The sequence below is a fragment of the Bidens hawaiensis genome, unplaced genomic scaffold, assembly GCF_021521415.1.
Source record: "Bidens hawaiensis isolate Kalapana, Puna unplaced genomic scaffold, B.hawaiensis_p1.1 tig00008947_1, whole genome shotgun sequence".
Taxonomy (NCBI): domain Eukaryota; kingdom Viridiplantae; phylum Streptophyta; class Magnoliopsida; order Asterales; family Asteraceae; genus Bidens; species Bidens hawaiensis.
Window position 1 is genome coordinate 136,556 of NW_027491651.1, and position 23,054 is coordinate 159,609.

General features: G+C 35.1%; 3 protein-coding genes and 1 pseudogene across 3 annotated transcripts; 1 reads left to right on the forward strand and 3 right to left on the reverse strand.

The window, feature by feature from the left end:
* Positions 1-541: 541 nt before the first annotated feature.
* On the reverse strand, positions 542-3,582 carry LOC143530487 (uncharacterized). Its single transcript, XM_077026012.1, has 5 exons — positions 3,140-3,582; positions 2,285-2,363; positions 1,600-2,202; positions 1,272-1,523; positions 542-1,202 (listed from the first exon to the last, which is right to left on the reverse strand). Exons 1-5 carry the CDS (start codon positions 3,573-3,575, stop codon positions 1,049-1,051), a joined length of 1,524 nt encoding a protein of 507 aa, XP_076882127.1. The 5' UTR covers positions 3,576-3,582; the 3' UTR covers positions 542-1,048.
* A 1,791-nt stretch (positions 3,583-5,373) lies between these two features.
* Positions 5,374-8,643, reverse strand: LOC143530488 (putative ubiquitin-conjugating enzyme E2 16). Its single transcript, XM_077026013.1, has 6 exons — positions 8,589-8,643; positions 8,362-8,465; positions 7,572-7,674; positions 7,422-7,485; positions 5,988-6,076; positions 5,374-5,878 (listed from the first exon to the last, which is right to left on the reverse strand). Exons 1-6 carry the CDS (start codon positions 8,616-8,618, stop codon positions 5,783-5,785), a joined length of 486 nt encoding a protein of 161 aa, XP_076882128.1. The 5' UTR covers positions 8,619-8,643; the 3' UTR covers positions 5,374-5,782.
* A 1,230-nt stretch (positions 8,644-9,873) lies between these two features.
* On the reverse strand, positions 9,874-11,846 carry LOC143530489 (ribosomal RNA small subunit methyltransferase, mitochondrial-like). Its single transcript, XM_077026014.1, has 2 exons — positions 11,337-11,846; positions 9,874-10,711 (listed from the first exon to the last, which is right to left on the reverse strand). The coding sequence occupies exons 1-2, from the start codon at positions 11,763-11,765 to the stop codon at positions 9,980-9,982; spliced, it is 1,161 nt and encodes a 386-aa protein (XP_076882129.1). The 5' UTR covers positions 11,766-11,846; the 3' UTR covers positions 9,874-9,979.
* Positions 11,847-21,252: 9,406 nt separating this feature from the next.
* Positions 21,253-22,453, forward strand: LOC143530532 (uncharacterized; annotated as a pseudogene).
* Positions 22,454-23,054: the final 601 nt, after the last annotated feature.

The following is a 23,054-nucleotide window of genomic DNA, read 5'->3' on the forward strand; positions in this document are numbered from 1 at the left end:
TGCCTGATAACCAACCAATCAAAGGGCCTCAAGCGACTTTGAAAAGTAGAAACAGGCAAGTCATCCTTGGCTACCAAACAAACTCTCCCTTATTCTCCTCCCATTCATACATTTAGGCTTCATTTGTAGTAGTGAACTTAAACTGACAATTTCCTATGGTTTGCCAAGCTTGTATTTATAGCCAAATTTTATTTAAAACCCGACAGAATATAATAAAAGTGGAGTGGCATTGTTCATGTCTCTGGCCCATGTGTGTGGACCACCGAAAGGTTTGAACACAAGTTTGTGATGAGCACGAAATTAGAGAATATATTCTGATAAGCAGTAGGAATTTCAACTGAACTTTTATTTAGTTATTGAAATCAAGACTTGCTATTGGCTTTCCATATTTGCCAGACAGCCAACCATTCAGCTGACCTTTGGGCTTTGCCTGTGCAACAAAAAATAACCTGGTGGAATCTAGTTGTACAAAACAAGTTGAATGTAGTTAAATGACAGACATATTACGGTTTTGATCGGGTCTCCACTATTCACTTAGGCGTAACACAGTTAGTCCGGGGAGTTGATGAACGTAACAATTTTTCTGTAATATTTATAAAAAATGACCATTATACCCCTTTTGCGTGTATAATGCCTACTTTATAATCAGATAACCAAAACCCGTTATACCATATATCACAACCAATGAGCCAAATCAAGAACCTAACATTTAATTTAAGATAAACTATAATAGAGTCAGTTAAGCATAAAACAACCAGGCAATGTGGCATAAGATTATTGAGAGTCGGCCCATCAGATGTGGCCCTGAGCGGCTATAACTATGGCACGTGTACACCCGAAAAGAAAGAGCATAAATCCATCTTATCTTCAATTGAGAGATTGACTTGTGAAACTTTATAAAAAGCTAAAATGGCACAAAATCCACACAAGATTTTGTAAAAGTCTTGATCATCCAATATAAAGTGTTTCAAATACTTTCGAAGAACCAATCATTAAATACATTATACAAAATTACAGTTTAAAAGAAACATAAAACAGCTAATGTTCGTTACCTCCTCAAGAAAGATAAAGACATGCCTTGAAGAAAAGCATGTGAAGATGGAAGCATACAGTTTGCTAGCTCTAATGATTCTGCTAATGCTTTTGAAGTCAACATGTAAACATCACCAACTTGATTCTTAACAACCCATTCTTCTAACTTCCTGTAAAACCAAAATTATTATTTAAAAGAAAAAAATGGCAGTTAAAGTATATTCTAACAGTCAACAAACCTTAATTCAGACTCAGTGCTGTTGCTGCAGTTGGAAAATAGCACTTTAACCATCGGGTACATAATAATATTAGAAACCGGTGTCATTGCATCCAAACAATCCCCAAACGAACACCATGAATTTGGATTTAATAGAACAATTTGCAACATAGGCGATCTGGTTTGCAGATTTCTAACCACGGTTCTAAACGAGAGTTCATCTTTTGCACTTTCCAATAACTGACTAGTAAATATCCTCTCTAAAGTGTATTTCCTGTCGCATTTAAGCAATATAATTTTATTTACTGACTCACAAAATAATATGAAAAGGGGGGATATAAAACACTTACCTAAACAAGTCTGTTGGCCCTCGAACTGGTGAGCAAGTGGATATAAAACATTTAAACAAGTGAATACCATAATCATTTAACAGTCCATCATTATTATCATGTGGATATGCTCCAAGTAAGCATGAACAATTTGGGCATAAGATCTCACTCCATTTAATGTCTTTTGAAAGATAAGGTGATGTAACCATAAAACTACTTCCAAGAAGACCGTTGAGAAGACTAGCCTTGTTTGATAGTAACTCACTTGTAATATGTGTTTGATCCTCATCTATATGAGCATGAGCATGGCAACATTCAATTTGACTATTACGGTCAACAGTCAACCCATTTGTACTTTGACTAGTAGAGACAACTTTTCTAAAACTGTTAGTAGACTTGTGCTCTTCATGTTCAATTTGGTTGGGAAACTTATATCCTACAAAGTCATCTTTACAGAGAACAACTGAAGTGGCATCCAATAGGCACGTGCCAGGTGTACATGTGTATGAATTGGCATATTGTGCTACTAGCTTCTCACTTGCACCACCAAAAGAACAGCAACAAGTCCCAAACCAGTTATCAGCCGCCTCACGCCAATTGACAGATGGCATTTCCTTAAAATTTCTGCATATATGGTTATGACATGAAAAAGGACCAATAAAACATATATCTAGATGGTACAGTGATAACGATGAAATAACCATACCGAACAGGGTTGCTTAACTTGGTAGAACAACCTCTACAGTAAAAGTGCACCTCCCCACAAGATGCCAACTTTTTAAGATCTGAAACGAAAGTACACAATTGAAGTGAAGATATTAAGAAGGTTAGATATATTGCTTCAAAAACCAAAATTCATAAAGAAAGTTGAGACTCAAGAGATTTCAATTTCTATGCAATAATGGTGCATTGAAACTACGGGTGTTCAACAAATCGAATTTCATATACTCAAACTAATTCAAACGAATTATTTCACTGTGGGTCAGGTTGTGTTAAAAGCTACTTCATGCAAAATGACCAAACAAGAGTTTACGCATCTTGGCAACCAGCACATGTTTATACCTTTTGCATTAGACACTTTTTGTTTCCTTGTGCCTGAGGCTGTGGAACTACTTAGTCGTGTCTAGCAAGTCATGCGTAGTAATAGTATGACCCCAACATCTATGAATGTACTTTTTAAACAACTTAGTTTTGCTATTCAAAAAGGGCTAGAGGCAAAGCTTGTTGCCCATTTGCCTTCTATTTCGATGTAAACACTACTCTTTAATGCGTAAAATAAAACGAGGCTTAAGAAAGTAAAATTATTCAAATTAGATTTCAGCTCGATTTAAAATTCGATTAATGAACTCAAATATATATCTGTATTTATATAATTATGTGTGTGTGTGCGTGTGTATAATACAAAAATAAAATAAATTATATTCATATTTCGAATCGATTTGAATGGAGAAACACAAATACGTATTCAAGTACTAAGTTCGAATCAAAATCGAATACTATTACCCTAAAAATTAGGTTAACAGACAATCTCATGGTGTAACTGTAAATTTAGCTAAACTACCTGAATCCAATTGAAGAGGTTGAGAGTCATCATCATCTTCCAATGCAGCAGCAGCAGCAGCATTATTATCTTCGAAATCAAAATTCGATACAATCGGGTGGTCAACAGGAAGAAGTAACACAAGCTTAACTTCAATGTGATCATCCAGCGGTCGAAAACTAATCGGAGCTTCTGCATCAATCAAAACCCTGGGAATCGGAACCCAAAGTGACGTCACTTGATTATTAATATTATTATTATTATTATTATTATGCCAGGTGAGTTGGAGTAATGATTTGTGGAACAGAATTGAGAGTTTGAGATTGAGGCATTGAGTGGAAGGTTTGGTGTTGGGATTGAAGATGTATAATCGGATGATCGGAACGTGTGAATTGGACTCCCATGTGAACCTCCATTTTCTAGGGTTTGTAGTGGCGGGAAGAAGAGGTTCAGTCATTCTGCTTAAACCCACACTACTGTCTCAATTGAATGTATGAAGTGAAAGTATTGTTTATTTTTTTTTTTGTTTAATTTTTTAACAAGATTATTCGACGGTGGGACTAGCGATTAATCGGAGAGTTTAATGTATAACTTTTAACACATTTTTATATGTATCAGTTTTATACATGCACCGATACACAAACACATTTTGACCGGAAATTGAATGGAATCTTGCTGAAAACCGCTGATTTTGGTTGGAATCTCGTCAGAAACCGCCGAATTTGGCCATAATCTCATCAGAAATAGCCGCTTAATGTTGATTTTTGCTGGACTTGACCATTGACCGATTAATTGGCCAACTAGCCTTATTAATCAGTGAAATGTGGACTAGTGATTAATCGAGTATTAATCGGCACCTAGTCGGAATTTTTGTAACATTGCTTTTACCCCTTGAGGTGTGAGGAAGACAAAACTAACGGTACGCAAAATTTGTTAATAACAAACATATGAATCTCACAAGATCAACTAGTGATGATGTCTTGATAGAGAGACTGCTTCTAATGAGAACTTTGGTTCTAAGGGGGTGTTTGGGATTGCTTATATTGTGAGAGGAAAAATTCCATAAGTTACACTTTTGTAACTTATTAACTTAATGAAAAGTTATAAGGAGGCAAAATAAGGAATCCCGAACACCCTAAGTAACTATTTTTTTTTATTATTATTATTTTTTTTTTGCTAGTTTAGTACTAGGTATAACAAAGTATGGCTAAGAGAATCAAAAACCAACAATATAGAGAGCACTAATAATAGTAGTAAACTGCCATAATACACAAGATCAACTAGGGCTTTTCACGAACCATGCGAGGGGCTTGCTTGTTGCTTAGCTCGTTTATAAACCGAACCAAGCCAATTGGCTCGTTTATAAACCAAACCGAAATCGAACAAATATTTTTCAAGTGAACGTCGACCGGTTTGGACAACCCTAAGATAAACTCCTTATTTTATATACAACAAACTAGATGGGCTTAGCAAATAAGAAATGCAATTCTTGTAGCACTCATAGCTTTATATCTTTTGCTCTATTTACCTCCGGGTATATGAATATATCACCAATGTTCTCTACCCGCAGTTCTAGACTTATCATTCCCGCGAGCGAATGATATCGTTGTTTCAGTGACAGACCTGAAACATATTATCATACATATGCACGTGTTAACTTAAGTATGCAACTAATAACGGAAGGTTGTGATGGATCAGTACTTCTAGATAGTAGTTGAGCCACTGAGAAGGGGTCCGTTAGTCCGTGGATCAGCTCGTGGATTTGAATTCATTAATGAGATCAATCCCTTTTAGTTATTATTTTAAACCGGGATTGTAAACAAGCCAAATGTTGAGGTTTGACGGAAAGTTTACTCTTTTAAGCACATGAGCTTATCAATCTGTTTAGGCTTTACCTAAGTGGGGAGTTATCATTTTAGATCCAAATTTGATTATCTTTGCCCCTATATTTCCATAGTGTTACTTTATGTTCACGAACCGTTAATTTATAATATTAATAGACGAACACACGATAAATATTCAATGGTTAAAAAATGAACACAAAAATGTCCAATTTCTTAACAAACGAACACAAGCAAGAAATCCATCAGTTTAATTGTCCATATGCATTCGTTTGTTCGGTTAAAATTAAATGAGTGAACTAAACATGACAAGTTTGGTTTGTTTACGAGCCTAATCATTCGCCTTATGCTTTATTGTTCATGTTTGGATCGACTCTTTGTTTTACAGTAAGTCACACCATTGGAAACGCAAGACGCACCAGTTTCAGACAAAGGCTGTACAACAACACGGGCAATGGGAAACCCGACTACATATTGATGCAGCCCGATTACATGCCAACAACCCAAGAACAGGTGGTGATAAACAGGTGCTACAAGAACTTGATAGCCTATGCTTGACTGCTTGTTCAACTCAGATGAAATAACCAACGAACATATGATTTGGAGAAACATTATGCCAAGAATCAAAAACAGTTTTTGCAAACAATTTGTAATCTTTTTCATGTAACTAAGGATTGGATGGCATATAATATGAAGTTAAAGATTGTATCAAACTGCTTTAGAAACATAATCATCCTTACTTTTTGAGCAAACAGGCAAGAAAATTTGCTCTTCATTTACACGAATACGACATGAAACAGCACATCCTTTGTTCTTTCTTTGATTAAACTTTGTCATCATGGAACCACCATCTAGTCTCCTTAGGAGATCTACCATTTCTACAGTTCTTAACATATCGATCATTGTCTTCTGGGCGTTCCTGCAATACCACCCAAACATAATTTAGAAAAAAATACAAAAGTTCATTTTTTATTCTTAGAACTAAATTTAAATAGTCACTTGTATTTACAAAGAATTGAAAATAAAACCTTGGCTGGAGAACTTGATAGCATGGACAGAATGCTGATGCAGATGGAACCAACAGTCATGGCAGGTGACCACGAGTCGTATAGAATATCTACAAATAAAATAAGCCTATTAAATCTTCATCATTCAAACTAAATGTATACCCCAATAATATTGGAAATGATATCAATATATATGATTATTCTGTTACTAAATAGCTACAGTAGTTTATACGACAAAATTGAACATACACTTATTTAAATGTATCATTTTCAGATGTAATCTAATGACTAATGGGCATTCATGAAGGACATAAAACATGTGTATGGTACCACAAGTTTTTGCACAACATAATATGATTTGAAAACTGGATTGATAAATATTGATATCTAAAGATATACATCATCATCATCATCATCATCATCATCATCATCATCATCGTACTCAGTATATCCCACCAATAGCAAAGCTATGGTAGGGTCTGAGGAGGGTAAGATGTAGGCAGCCTTACCTCTACCTCATAGGGATAGAGAGGCTGCTTCCGGTGAGACCCCCGGCTCGATAGTAGTTTTGCATCAAGCCTTGGACATAAGGCACATAGCACTCAATCATCGGGACACCGGCTGATCGGTGCATGTACCCTTATCTTTCAGCTATCAACGCCACTACATGATGCCTGATTAACCGTCCGTCACTTTTAACGTTATTTTCACGAGATTAGTAAAATAACGTCAAAATTAGTGCAATTTCACTTTTGCCCACCCGAGGGTTCACACATACAAACAAGTAAAATTGTATTTATCTAATCTATTGTGTATACTTTGGAATTTTTAATAATTAAATATATGTCATATGCACGGACCAAGTTATAGAAAAAATGTATATTATAAAAAAGTTTCAGACGTGCTGTACATGTTTTGTGAAATTAACATTCAACAAGAAATAAATATGATTCGACCTTGGTATAATAATAATAATAATAATAATAATAATAATAAATAAAAATAAAAAAAAACTCAAATCGTATAATCATAGTTAATAACAAGTTACGCGTAATAAAAAGTTATTAAAGACAATAACTAAATAACAAAATTTGTTTAGGCAATATTTAAATTTATATATTAATTGTTGTCGATGGTTCAATGAAAAGTAGGTTCTGGTTTTCTAATAAACGCTGCAGTCGTTCAAGGTATGCATATCCAACCTTTATGTAACTATGTAAGGCTTCTTATACTATTTAATTCAATTTGTTTGTTTCCGGCATTTGATATGTGTTGAAAATTGCCAAATTTGACTTATTATCCATGCATATGATAATTACGTTAAGTCCTTTGTGTCACATGTAGAATAGTACCCTCATATTTTGAAACCCATTTTATAGTGAGTATAACAACCTTATAAACATGCAATGTTGCAGCAATTCATATACAAGAAACCTCAAGGTATTTGATGAGTACCTAAACAAATATGGCCGTTGCTATAGATGTGCGGGTGAAGTGGAGCAGGATGCAAAAATATCACCTGCGACATTTCATCAAACAACTTGTAAGCAAAAAGCCACTACAGATAACCAAAAGCATCAATTATTAGACACTAATCAAAATCACCTGAGGCGCTTCCATGGGATAATTCTCGGGGATATCTACTTGCAGTTGGTATTTCTCGTTAGCATAAATAGTTCCCTGAGCTCCAATAACCTCAATCACCCACCTTTGCAAACAAAAAACACCATATTTCAGTTAGGGGTGTGCAAGAAACCAAAAAAAACCGAGCCGAAACAAAAACCGACGGTTTGGTTTTATGTTTTTGTAAAAATCGCATTAACGGTTCGGTTTTGGGTTTGCATGTAAAAAAAACCGAAAAAATCAAACCAAACCGAATTCCTAAATTTTTGCTTTTTTTATATTTTATATATTAAGTAATTTATAAGAATTTAATAAATATGTAACTCCAATATTTTTGATGTAATGTATAATAGTCTATTATTTTACAATTAACAAAATTATTTATATCTAAATTCATTAAATTTTGTCAGCTTTTTTTTCGGCCTAAAATTTTCAAGCTCAAATGGCAAAAACCAAAAAAAACCGAACTGAAACCAAAACGAAATCCGAAAAACCGAAACCGAACGGTTTCAAAAACTCCAAAAACCGAAGTTTTGGTTTTCGGTTTGGTTTTAGCCACGCCCCAATATTTCAGAAACAAATATCTAAGAAGTCAATACAATTCATAGATTTGAAACATAAAAGTTCAGAAACCCTAGATTAAAAAAGGCATTGTTAAAGTGATCTGAAGATTGTTTTATATAAGGGCCTAAATGAAGAATTGGATCAAACAGAAGGATATAAACCCTAAAAAATGGAAGAGATTATAATAATAAATAATAAATAAAGAAACCGTTGAAGATTATCGGTGACTTTGTGTGTGAATCCAGCGGGAGGAGTGATCTGCCACTCCGTCAACTCCTTCTGAAGTCTATTGGTGGCAATTTTGCTTAAAACCTAAACAGAGTAATGGAAGTATGACGAGAATTGAGACGTATGTATATATATATATATATATATATATATATATATATATATATATGCAATTAATTGAAATTGAAATAGAAATAGATGAAAGACCTTGCGAGAGGAATTGGAGGAAGCGGTCATAGCGACGGAGAGTGAGATAGTGGTTTGGTTTGATTTGTAGGTTTAGACCTGACCGGAGAATGAGAATGAGAATGAGAATGAGATGGAGGTGGCTTCTTCGCTACATTTTTGCCGAGATTCCCGCCGTTTTTAACACATCACATCACAAAGATCACAAAGTACATCCCTAACCAAATCATGTCTATATTTAAACCCTAGGAGTTCTTTGCAATGAACCGCATGTTCACCAAAATTATCTAAATAAACTTTACTACAGATCGGTCATCAACTGAAAACATGAGATCATTAAATGATATAAACATATAGAAGTATGAACTAAACATATAAAAGTCACAACAAAAAACTTTACACCAGGCTCGGTGCCTAAATGATTACTGCATACAATTTACAAGGGTTGAGCTTGGGCTTGATAACTAAACGAGCTTTACTTGAGGCTCAAGTGTGGGTTGAGCTCGATAAAGTATGGCTCGTTTCATATTATCATATACATACCAAACATAGCAGAACGTTGTATCTTACATTTTAAATTTGATTGGTATATAATTATATATGATGTTAGATAAGTTTAGAGAGGTATATATGATTTCATGTTGATAAAACCACGAAGTCTAGGAATAAAAAAACCACCATACCCCTTTTAAATATTTACTCATTAGTAACCCAAGTTAATTAATGTTTAAATAAAAGCATGAGGGGGTTTGTCAAATCCACTTATTTTGTCACCTTTTACTCATAAAGGTAACCTCTATTTTTCATTCATTCAAATAAAACACTTTTCTTTATGTTCCCTTAACTTTTCTTACAATCAATCATATATGCCAAGGAAAAAGAATGGAAGAAAGGTGATTATGAAGTCATGTGGGATGTTCAAAGAATGAGTTGCATCATGTCAATACAAGCTAAGTTGGATCGACTCGTAACCTTCGATCTAAAACTGAGTTCGCAGTCGGCTCGTAATCAACTCAATTGTGGCTAGGTGAACCAACTTGTTTATTTTGAATTCTGATGATCTTATATATCTTCATACAAGTCTCAAAACAATAAGTTAACTGCAATCTCAAATTATACAAGTCTATTAAAACACATTACTAATGAACAAGATAATCGAAAATAAAAATCCGTCCAATCTAGGCAACAAGCGAGCTTCTGCCAACTCAAACTTGGCTCAAATGTTAGAGATCCAAGTAACTCAAGCTGAATTAAGAGAGTTGCAGTAGTTTCAAGAATATGCACGTTTGAGATAACGTTATGAAGAAGCAAATTAAACAAGCAATAAGCTCTACAAAACTACCAATTCATTGAAGAATTTTCACATGTAAATAATAACACTAATAAAAATCAATGAACCATGTAAGTTTACTCTATAATCCAGCAAAAGATGCATTAATATCCCTTGGTTTTTCTTGATCATGAAACCATATTCCTGCCTTGTTAAACAAAGAAAGCAAATACAATAACTCATCATTCCACAGTTTTGATGGCCTCTTATCGTGAAGTCCAGCAGTTCTAAGAATCCCAACAAGTTTTTCCTTAAACAAGTTCACATCAGTTCCCAAAATCTCAGATTCATCTTCCTCATCATCACTTTCGTTACAACATTCAAGCTCCACAATATCTCCATTAAAGCTTGTTACTTTTGACAAATTCAAGAGCTCTGCAACTTTTTTCTTTTGCCTAAATGTCGCACGCAACATCTTGTTTTTCTTACCAAAACAGGTTTTAGTGAAAGCCCACCATTCATTGAGATTTACATCCGGGATTTCACTTTTCAAACGGATTTTAACAACCGATGAGTCGACTTTTGGCATTGGCACGAAATCCTTTTTGCTTACATTCATGACATGCTCAACCTCAGCTACCAGTTTCACATTAACCGCCAGTCTGTTGAATTCTGAGTCACCGGGATTAGCCAAGAGTCGAGTAGCAAACTCTTTCTGGAGAAGAAGAGTTGCACTTCTAAAATTGTACCCACCAAAAACCAGTTTGGCCACTAGAGGTGACGATATTCCGTAAGGAATGTTTGCCACCACAAGATCAAAATCTGGAAAATCCGCCTTTAGTGCATCCTTATGTATAACCCGCACAGAAATGTACTTTAAAATTTTAAAAATTGATGTACATATCGAACTTTTATTGAATAGATGCAAAGACAGTTAGCATAGAGTCTGTGAGCAGGGGTGCAAACGAGCTGAGCCACTCGCAAGCTACTGAGATCGAATCAATAAAATGTTCAAAACAAGCCGAGCCTGGCCGACCCTGAGACTCAGATAAAGCTCATTTAGTTATCGAGCCCAAGCTCGAACCTTGTATGAGAAGATCATTCAGGCTTGTCGAGCCTTGACGAGCCTTGTCTATTTTTAAATTTTAGCTCTTTCGAACTTCTATGTATTAATTTCACACTACACAACCGAGCTCGAGCCTAGCTTTGGCTCATTTAAAGCTCTGCACACAAGCTCAACTCGAGCTTAGGCTCATTTAAGGTGTCTTCAAATATATAAAAATGATAAAAAATTGTTAATAAATTAATTAATATCTAATACACGAGCCGAGCTCGAGCTTGTAAAAGTGACTCATGATCCAAGCTCAAACCTTAGAAAAAGAGCTCGAAACGAGCCAAGCCGAGCTCTTTTATGAAATGGTTTATAAGCAACTAGAAGCATTCAAACACAAATTCAGTGAGGCATTTCATCAAACAGTTAATGAGCAACAAACACACACCGTCAATTTCTCATCAAACCCATGTTCCGCAACACGGGTTTGAAGGGCCTGCACCATACGATTATCAACTTCCACCGCAACAACTTTGTTAGCAGCTTCAAGAAGCCTCATGGTCAGATTTCCGGTACCAGGACCAATTTCTAAAACCGTATCACCCGGCCCGACCCCGGAGTTCCTGATAATGGAATCAAGGACTCGTGGGTTGGTTAAAAGGTGTTGGCCCCAGCTTTTGTATAGCTGAAAACGATCCTCTTGATTTTGATTTTGATTTTGGTTTTGGTTTTGGTTTCTATTGAAATTATTGTTATCTTCATCATGGTGTCTGTTCTTGTAAGGGGGGTGGGTGTGTTTCGAATGAAGTTGATGAAATTGAACGGAGAGTTTGCGAAGAAAGTGACGATTGACTGAGGATTTGGCACATTGAAGCATGCTGGTTTGTGATGACACAGATATGGTCGTTGAAAGTTTTGAATTTTAGTTGCTTATATTCTAGACACGAATTTACCCGGAAAAACCCGTACCTAAATCGGAACTAATTAGACCTGAGAAACCCAGACTCGAGAAAAGACTAACTTAAATCATAGTAATTCGAGTTAGTTCTTAGGTCCAAATTTCAAGTTTCGGGTCAACCCGGATAAACTTTCCCGGAAGACACCCCTAGATGACAAGATAATTATTCGTGTAAGTTTTTCATACAAACACAAACCTGTTTAGAATTAGGTTAACACAAAACAACATGTTTAGACATGATAATGCATATATAAATTTATAGATTTTTATTACTTTATTTTAAGTAACTTATAAAAATTAAATAAGGTGTATTGGGTTTTATTAATCTTAATCATATCATCTTTTGGTCTTTGCTGGTCTCAACCAACGAATTGATTGTTAATGATCTCATCTTTTAACGTATTTGTTCCCAACGGTCTGCGACTAACATAATCCTAATGCAATTACTTGCAGCCTTACAGGTCGGAAAAAGCAGATTTTTTGCCGGAAAACTCAACCTGAACACCACATGAACACCGCCGCCGCCTCCACCACCACTTGAGCACCACAAATCGATTTCGACGATGGTTCTAGAGTCCCGGCGACCACTATAATTTGGGCTTTTACTAAAAATGGTTCCTAAAGGTCTGCTCCAATGTAACAAAGATATTTGGGACGAAAATGTTGAGTTTTTCATTAAAAAAAAATGCGAGTTTTCCTACCAAAAACATTTTTCTAACGACCTACAACTAACGACGTTAGGATTTTGTTAGTCATAAACCTTTAGAAACAAATATGTTAAAAAATGAGACAGTCATCAACTAATTCATTAATTGAGACCAACAATAACAAAATAAAAATAGTTGAAATTAATAAAACTAAACAAGCACTTATATTATGTACTTGAGAAAAGATACTTGGAAATTTCCGAAAAGCTAAGCATAGAATCCTCTCTCGTGCTCTTGAGCCTTGGCTCGATGTCTTTTAAACGACTAAGCCCATAATATATGTAGCCCAATATTGCTATTTATGAGTGCAATGTTTGTAAGGTCACAATTCATATAAGCCCGTTATCATTATTATGCTTTGCAAACCCAGTTGCCCAGTTACTGCTCTAAATGGGCCTTGCGTAGACAGGCTGATCAAAATTTCACCTTGTTCTTTTACGAAAAAAAAAACACCTATATAAGTAAGTTATACACAATAATATATCAGTTTATAGATAATTTCAAATTTTAGAAACAATCCATTTAAAGTATTAATCACCGCCAATTTTAAAACTCGTCACATACATTGTCATTGAATATTTAAGGGGAGCACAAATTATGGTATTATAAATACATTTACTTATTGTTTTAATTTCAATATATAAATTACATATGCGGTTTTATTCTCTTTCACACCGCATTTATCAATACTATGTACAAAGCTTTATTTCACATTACATAGTTATAAGTTATCTATATGTAGTTATCACTATTCTAGCTCGGTTTGTAATAATGTCTTGTGTCATGTTTACTTTCTTACTAGTCAGGGGTTTTTTAATTAACTTTTAGCCGTTAAAAATAAATGATATTTTCTTATTTCACAAAGTATATTTTATTAAGAAAATAATTATGTGATCCCATTCCTTTATGCATTTTTAAAATGCAAACACATCTCACCTAACGTTTTTGTTTATTCATTTGGAGCTATTATTTCATTTACTATTGTCGGTGTACATAATTATCAACGCAATACTCAAGTTGTTTCCTAAAGTTTTTTTAAAATTTTTTATTAGTCACTCGCAAAAATGTTCACACGATTTCATAAGTTTAGTTGCAACGAATAAGCAATCACAATTGTTAAAGATACCTATATAATACGATATTTAATAACTATAGAAGTATATTTTACATTAAAATGATTTATCTTCTATAAATATAAAAGGCAATAAAGGGAGAAAGCATGCAAAAGAATGGTTCAAAACATACTGCATGCCAAATAGAATCATAAGTGGATAAGGCTTGAACAAGAAGTGATGTCCAATTTTATTTTTTATACTTGCAAACGACACCCTTCAGTCTACACATACATACAATCAAATTTATGTTTTCATGTAATTTATTATATTATCATGAATACTAGATTTATATTAAATTAAGGTTATAGTAATACCTAAAACTCTAAAAGGTAATATTTTCAGAAGTAATAATAAAGATTAATATGTAGTGTTACTTAAACTCTTAGTGAATAAACATAACATTTTTTATCATGAAGTGCTATATAGTATTCGTTACAGGTATTTTTGAAAGGATGTTCCGAAAGGTTTAATTAAGATGTCCAAATCGTATAAGGGTCGACGGTTTAGGAGTTATGAGTTGCCAGAATAAATATTTGAATCAGAGCACGACTCATTTATTTGAGTCGGATAATCTGCTTGGCCCTTACTTAAAATATGGTTTTCAAACCCAACCCATTTAATTGATTTACTAAAAGATTCAAGCAGATTATCTGTTATATAATGGTTGTAAGTAAACGTGTTAAACTGGTTGATAGGTTAATAAGAGGGTTAAATCGGTCAAGACCATTTGACAGACCAACTTGTTCAACTAAACAAGTTGACAGGTCGAAAATTACACTTCAACAGATTAAATAGTTCAACTCAAACATGATACATTCAACTAAACCAATTAAACAATTTAATCCGAATATGATACGGTAGTTGAATAATTCGGATAATATTTCATATAAAATTAATTATTAATATTTTAATGGATGAAAGCAATAACCATGAAAGTACGAATTTGGTTTTAATCACATTCCTTGATTGGAGTGTGATTTAAGAAAGGTACGGAAATCGCGCCACCAAGTAATACCTCGGAGGGAATATTTGGCGCTGTTAAATCTAACGGTTGTTAACTAGTTTGACTACCGACACTAACGTTAGTAAATTGGTGGATTATAACGTTTTCCGGCGTTTTAAACGACGACTTAACCATGTTCGTTCATGGACTCATGTTCTTTTGTTTCCAGGCCGCAATTATTAAACCCATGTGACACCATTGTATTTATGTATTTATGTAGGACCCACGACTAACCACAACGTCAACTACTCTTCTTCATGTGTTAATGTCACGTGGCACATCTATTCTTTTTCTTTAATTTTGTATTATTTGCAAATTTAGACCATAGTTGACACTTAGTTTATGGATTACACAAAATCAGCTTCATGAGGTTAAATATAATAATATATATGGGGCACCCTTCAATTGTTAATTCGGGTTATTTTCTTCCACAGCAACATAACCACCAACTATTCGGTTCGAGAAATCAGTTTGCGCTTGCGGGTCTACTACTCAATGATTGATGTCGGTCTCAAACGGTGTTATGGCCGTTGTGTGTGCCATTCCTCAAAACTAAAATAAAAGTAAATTAAATTAGTTATAACGCTATAAATCGACCAACCTTTTTTCAGCTATATATTTCTACCGGATTTTCACTCTCGTTTACTCACATAAATTAAAAAACTCAAAGGTTGGTTTAGGCTGAAAAGTCTCTAGATCGAAAGGTGGTTATATCCCAAAATCAGTCGATGCAAAAACCTCCGTTTCAAAGTCCCCAGTATTACCTGCAATATTCTCAATGGGACCAAACATGCCTATTGCACCAGGTCAATTCACCTTTCTCGCACAAGAATAACAACCATTTAACATATTAGCACCATGCTACCAAAATTGACCATGCTATAACCCGACCTGTATATGGTAACCATGTTTGTAGTTGGGATAGAATTAGCTATTTGACTGCAAAAGCAATAAAAATATCCTTGAAGGAGACAACTCTTGAGTCTTGATTTATGACCGCGAAGATGGGGGGAAATATTAAGAACAAGACGATAATGAAGAAAAAGAAAATTCAAAACAGGATGGCTCGTAATATTTGAAATAACGATCAAGAAATAGTTTTTCGTAAGTCTTGTGTTCATACTTCTGAAGACCCTAAAGTAAGAAATAAACAAAAGCACAATAATTTTTGAGGTTTTGGGGGTCGAGTAGCTAGTCGATGGAAGCAACCAAATGATTCACCAAATATATTTATAAATTGGGGCATTTTAAATAGGAAGATGGGCTGTTTCAGCGGATAATCTTAATCATTATCAAAACATGTTAAAAGGGTTATCTAACATATAAGACGGTTAGAAATTAACACCTACTTAACGCCTTTGTATATACATATCATTTAACATATACTTTCACAGATCAATGATATTAAGAACTTCTGTTGGAGATAAAAACAAGAAACTTGAGTTCAAAACATAAAAATCTTATAATTTGTGTGTATCGAAATTCGTTATATGTTTAACCTTTTCATTTAATTGCTCTTAAGTCTTTTTGTGTACTTGACCAATTTCATGATTTGCCATAGCATAGGCGTTGGCCATTGGTAGTACTGTACACAATGCATACGGAAGTCAAGACATAATCATAACAAGCATTAAATATAGATATTTTTTGACATAGCAAAGAAGGTAACATTCTCGTAGGAGAAAAGGTACCAAAACCTCTTATCATCTCGAGGGTCGTACTATGATTCGAAATCCTGAAACAACACAAAATGCATATAGGCAGCTCCTCCTATGAGTGATCAAAGTGGAGCGATACTGTAATAATACCCGAATTTCCACTAACATTAATATTTTTTCGAAATAGTTTTAAAATTAAGCTTGATTACTTATTTTGTTGTCACACATGTAGTTTGCATAATCTCACAAGTCATAATCAATGTTCGGCCCTTTTAACTCCATGGCTCCATTTGTCATGTGTTAGACATCAACCAAACTTTAGGCCTTGGGTGGGCCAATAATTATATCTAGAAACACATCATTTTCGTTTAACTATTGATGGATATGTATTTATACAAGATATCTTTTCAAACTTTTAGTACAATTAACACTCATTTTATGTCAATATCAATCTACTACCTTTTTAACAGTTTTGAGAGTCAACGAGTAACAAAAAACAATAAAGTAAAAAAAAAAAATGAACTATACACACAAACGGGAGTTTGTCAAATAGTTTAATGGCCAATGCAATTTCACTTTGTAGATAGGCTTTCTTCACCTAAGGAGAATATGAATATGTTGTGTCTCATGTGGTTACAATTCTTTAATATAGTTATATTTCAAGTGTAATATCTTTTGTTTTATAATAAGATTTTTCTTCTAAATCGAGCCAATCGAACTTTATTTACACCGAACAAAGACAATGACACTAACCAAAACAAAACTTTTTAACTCTACCGAAGTATCGGTAGTAATTTAAGGGATCAAAATAGAAGAAAAGAACGACATAATAAAACTTATACCCTCTTATTTAAATTGTTTCAATCGTGTTAAAATGAAATTGATTGTTGAGAAAGTAAGAGGACAAAATGATGGTGAGGGGTGATCCCATGAAGTTAGTTAGTTTTCCGTTACAAGAGATGACGAGATATTGATGATAATGATTATATTCTTGGAACTAAAATGATAAGCCAGATCAAAGCATGTTGGTTTGTTCTTGAAAGTAAATAACGGTATTTTTATAACATAATGATCAACACTTGTCTAAGCTTTTTTAATATGTAAACATCCTAATGCAATTATTAAGTTTTTTTCTCCAATATGTTACCTATTGTTTAAGTTTTCCATTTTTCTTTTAAATGCATTTTTTTTCATAGAAAAATCCAATCATATTTTGAAACTTAGGATTTTAAACTTAGTCTCAATTGTTTATTTAAACACCATTGTATATACTGACTTTTTTTTATCATTTTAATACTTGTTTTTTTTTTAACGGGCAACAAGCATAGAACATATAAATACTCCGTACGGGGTGACCCAATGACAAAAGGTCACCGCCAGCTAGCCCAACCCAGCCGTACGAAACCCTTAAGCGTCTCCAAATTGTCTACAGTTTCGGGGGAAACCTACCTGCCCGTAGGCCCATTAGTGGTAAAATCTCGACGTTCTCAGGATCGAGCTGAAGATCATAAAGATCTCAGTCAAAACCTAAAGTGTTGTGAGGATTGAATTTGAGTCTCTATTGAAAAACGCATGTTTCCTATCACTACATCATATTAGAAATGACACTTCGTTAAATAAATATAACAAAGTGTCATTTTAGTACTAACTTCAAATAATTTAAGATACAAATTTCGTTAAATAAATATAAAAAACAATAATAAGTTAAGGAAAAGAAAAGAAAAGGAAATTAAGGCGGGAAATGGCCGAAATTTGCGGTGAGTAAAGTTGGGGGAAAGAACACTGAAGGGTCAAACATATCAGCTTTTGACCTCGACTCACTTCTCCAAGGTTTCTCGATTTAATTAAACTAATAATAAATCTACATTTATCATTTATTTGTCTTCTTTTATCCTTATCAAATGAATAAATAAGACAATATGACCGAACATTCCATTTTTAACGTATGAAACCTTATACTAACCAATTAAATGCCACATAAGTTAAACTTGAAGGTATATAAATCTCATACTAAGTAATTAAACGTAATTTACATAAGTTAAATTTGGTATTTGTCTTATATAGTTTGATGCGCTTTACATATGTTTACTTTTTTTTTGTTAGTTTTAGTTTGATACAAATTTGAACACGGATTTTCCATTGCCTTTGAGGTCCTTGAGGACATGATCGATATAGGAGTTTTTAGAGGGCGTATATGTTCGTCTTAGCGTGTATGTTTGGTCTTACCTTTTTGTGATTATACATGTCTCTTTATTATAATTGGATCCTTTTATTTTTAATATATGAATGTCAAAATTATTTATGCTTTTACATGTTAAACAAAAAGAACAAAAGATATTGTTTCTTTTTATCTAGAGGTCTCATTGTGAACAAATGATACCGATCTTTTAAAAAATAGGTAATGTTTGCACTTATTTCACCATCCCACGCCATATGTACGGATGTGATTTTTAATGGATATGTTCGTTTGTTATTTTTCAATATTGTTCACTTATGATGGATGGCATGGAAGCGAGAAGAACCAACCTGGTAGGGTGTTTAAGAAATCCGAAATTCGAAAAAAACCCAAATAAACCGATCTGAATTCTTATTCGGATATTCGGATCGGATCAATCCGAATAACTAATTCGGATTCGGATCGGATTCGGATATGGAAATTTAAAAAATTCGGATTGTTCGGATTATTTGGATATCTGTTTAATCCGAATAAAAACATGTTTTTAGTGCTATTTTCCTGTTTGGTATATTTATTAGACTATTATTTGAAGTTTAAACTTAAAATTTGTGTTCGTAGTAATTCTTATTTTTCGGTTTATATGCTTATTGTGATTCTAAACTATTAAATGTTAGGAACATAAAAATAGGAAATTTTTTATGTTTATTTCGGATTTTTGATAATTTCGGATTATTGGATATATCCGAATTGAATTCGGATAGATTCGGATCGGATAGGAATATTCCTAATTCGGATCGGATCGGGTTTCGAATAGGATCCAAAAATTTTCAAATCTGAATAACCCGAATAATCCGTTATCCGATCCGATGAACACCCCTACAACCTGGGGGGGCGAGGGGTGGGGGTGTGTGCTAGTTCAGTACCAGCTAGAACACCACCGCTTTTGATGTATAAATAGGAGAACCTGTGACATACTTCAGACTTGTTTGAAATTATTGTTAGATCAATGGGTTGAATTTTAAAAAGAGTGTTTGATACTTGAAGAGGTAGGTCCCAGCAGAGCCCAGTTGGACCCGCAAGACTCACCTCAAAGAGGGACGTCTGCGCAGTTGAGCCCGCAAGACACCTTCAACAGGGACGTCTGCGCAAAGGCTAAACTCGCAAGACTCACCTTGAAGAGACGTCTGCGCAGAAACCAACTGGGTCCGCAGAACCCACCATGCTCAGAGACGTGACGTCCTTACGCGCAGTACGCAAGCTGTTCCCGCAGGAAAAGCCTCCCAATGGTCGACGTACTCCGCCTGTTCCCGCAGCAACGGATACTAGCCATCAGGGGAGGCTACCCGCGCAGCAAGGCTACACGCACAAGGCACTTAACTCTTAAATAATTCAGTAATGTCACCTGAAGGAGTGAGCAAGCCGGGAATACTCCCGCCCAAAGCCGGGAAAACTCCCGCCCAAATGAGCCAGTCCGTACGCTACCGGAGGATCTTTTGTACTGTACCTGACGAGGTATGGACAAAAGATCTGACCAAAGCTACGACAGCTCACTGACAACAGTACAACGAGCAGCATGCTCTATTACTTAATGTCACTATCAGCCGCTGCCTACTCACCAACCTGTCGTAGCACGTGCATAGCCTGCAGTTGGTGGAAAAGGAATAGTACACAGCCGGCCTGGTCACTATCAGCCGCTGCCTACCCACCAACCACCAGCATGGCATGTGCGTAGCCCACAGTTGGCAGAACAGGAATACTATTCAGCCGGCTGTACCTTCTTTGAAACCTACATTCGGCTATAAATACTCCAACACCTTGGAATGGTAGGATTATCTGATATCTCATTATCTTATCTTCTCTAGCAATCTCTCAATATATACACTTATATTCAAGAGCAATCTAGTCTGATTCTCACGCCGGAGGGTGGTCACAAGGAGGTACCCCCCCTTCTCAGTGACGAGCTCACGGTGTCTGTTTTGCAGGTCATCAGAAGAACCATCTTTGCCGGACATAACCCTCGTGGGAAACATCTATTTAACCCCCAGATTATCCGTAATCTGCCTGTGGTCAATTAGTGTTTCTTCAATACTGAAAGTGAAAATCTTGAAAGTAATTAACCGTAGTATTTTAAAGGTGGATGCCATAATTAGCATACATTGGTTTCAGGTCACTTTTAATTCTATTCATCAAAAACCATTATATGGTGGTGACTCATTACCATGGATGACTTGTTGAATATATGATTCATTTCCAATCCATGGATGAACTTAGAGATAAGAGGATATACTATTAGGCCAAACGCAGTGGGCGAGATTAGGGTGAAATTAGGGTGGAACACCGCCCCCTAGGCGAAATTTGGGCGAAATGGGACGGGGGCGGGGTTAGTTTGTCACCTGCGAGATTGATTAATAATAATAATAATAATAATAATAATAATAATAATAATAATAATGTTACCGTTGGGTAACGGCTAAATATATAAAAAAAAATTAATTTAAAAACTTAATATATATATCAAACCAATTAAACCATTTTCACCCTATCATACACAAACCCAAACATAAAAATACCAATCATTTTTATCTTTTCCATACTTCTTCAAACCCAATGAGTTCCCCGGATTCCACGAACTCTGCCGAGATTTGGGATCAATTAATCAACGAGAGTCGAAAAATTCATCAGATTCATCGACAAGTGGCGGAAGAGCATTTAGAGGTTACGAACGCGGTTCGGGCCGTCGCCAATAACATGGTGTCCCGGCACCACGTAGACGGTCATATATCATTCGGGATCGTATGCAAGCGAACGCTCGTTTAATGAAGGACTACTTCGACAACGCACCTACATTTAACGACGCTATGTTTCTACGTCGTTTTCGGATGTCCAAGCGTTTATTTTTGCGCATCGTTGGAGATATGGAGCGGGAGTATGAGTATTTTCAACAGAAACCCGACGCAAGAGGATATATAGGATTCTTCGCCATCCAAAAGTGTACTTCGGCTCTACGCATCCTCGCATACGGCAACACGACCGATATCAATGACGAGTATTTAAAGATGGCTGAGAAAACAACGAGAGGTGCGTTGGAGAATTTTTGCATCGGTAATATTTAAATTGTTTGTATTAACTATTGTTTTTAATATAAATATTGTTTAATAATTTATTTGTATAGGGATAATACAATTATACTCTCGTCGTTATCTGAGGATTCCTACTTCAATCAACCTGACTCGCATATATGATGTACACGAAATCAAACATTCTTTTCCAGGCATGATCGGGAGTATAAATTGCATGTATTGGGAGTGGGTCAACTGTCCAACCGCAGGGCGAGGTCAATACACTCGTGGTGACCATGGAGTGCCAACGGTTAGTCTTCAAGCCATTTGTTCACACGACATTTGGATTTGGTCAGCCTACTTTGGCTCAGTCGGGTCCAACAACGACATAAACGTTCTCAACGTGTCACCCGTGTTAGAGTATTACATCAGCCGTAGCATACCGGTCTTAGCGTTTTATGCCAACAATACCTTCTATCGTTACGGATACTATTTGGGAGATGGGATATATCCAGAGTACTCGATCATCGTCAAGACGTTTCAAGACCCTATCGAAGAAAAAAGAGATTATTTTAAGAAGAAGCAAGAGTCCGCGAGAAAGGATATCGAGAGGTGTTTCGGGGTTCTAACAAAACATTGGCATTATGTGAAAAACCCTTGTCGTGTATGGACGTTGGAAAAAATGAGCGATGCCATGTATACGTGTATCATATTGCATAATAGGATTTTAGAAGACGAGGGAAAAGCAATATGTCAACACTATATACCATGAAGCGTTCCAGAACAGTTCCCTGAACCAACCCAAGAACAACGAACGTATAACATTCACCAGCTCATATCAAGTGATATACATAACCAACTGAAGGCGGATTTGGTTCAACACGTGTAGGATAATCGTCCCGTTGAGGAGGAGGACGAAGGCGAGTACGGGGACGAAGACGAGAACGGGGACGAAGACGAAGATGAAGACGAATAGATTAGTTTTTTTATAGAAATTTTTATGTGTATTTTTATTTTGGTGTGTTTTTTTATTATAATTTATTTTTATTATTCGTGTATTTTTTTTAGTTTATGTATTTTTTTGTATTTATTTTTTAATTTTAATACATTTTTATTTAATTATTTAAATAAATTGGTTTTTATTTAATTAGTTTAATTATAAAAAGAAAATAATAAAAAAACACATTGTGAGCCCAACTTGTAGCCCCTACACCATTACACCCCAAAAACAAATTTCCACTCCATGCTGACTGGGTGTCACGTGTCACAATTCGCCTCTAATTGTAGCCTCTCAACTACGCATGGCCTTATGATTGGTTACATTGTACAAAAGACATGAAAAAGAAGATAAGAGCAGACTCTCTTGCTTGTATACAAGTACAATTTTGTATAGATTTTATTGCAAATTACATGCCACATTCTAATTCAATTCCACAAAACACAAAACAGAAAACTCTAAGCAAGTAAGTAATCTGTGACAATATTTTTTA

Coding starts and splice junctions, on each gene's coding strand:
- LOC143530487 (XM_077026012.1), bottom strand. CDS start 3,575: ATGACTGAACCTCTTCTTCCCGCCACTACAAACCCTAGAAAATGGAGG. Junction 2,203..2,284: donor AAGTTAAGCAACCCTGTTCG/GTATGGTTATTT, acceptor CCATATATGCAG/AAATTTTAAGGAAATGCCAT. Junction 1,524..1,599: donor GGGCCAACAGACTTGTTTAG/GTAAGTGTTTTA, acceptor TAAATGCGACAG/GAAATACACTTTAGAGAGGA.
- LOC143530488 (XM_077026013.1), bottom strand. CDS start 8,618: ATGACCGCTTCCTCCAATTCCTCTCGCAAG. Junction 8,466..8,588: donor CCTCCAATTCCTCTCGCAAG/GTCTTTCATCTA, acceptor TACTCTGTTTAG/GTTTTAAGCAAAATTGCCAC. Junction 6,077..7,421: donor CAACGGCCATATTTGTTTAG/GTACTCATCAAA, acceptor TTTTATTTGTAG/ATATTCTATACGACTCGTGG.
- LOC143530489 (XM_077026014.1), bottom strand. CDS start 11,765: ATGCTTCAATGTGCCAAATCCTCAGTCAATCGTCACTTTCTTCGCAAA. Junction 10,712..11,336: donor GGTTTGATGAGAAATTGACG/GTGTGTGTTTGT, acceptor AAAATTTTAAAG/TACATTTCTGTGCGGGTTAT.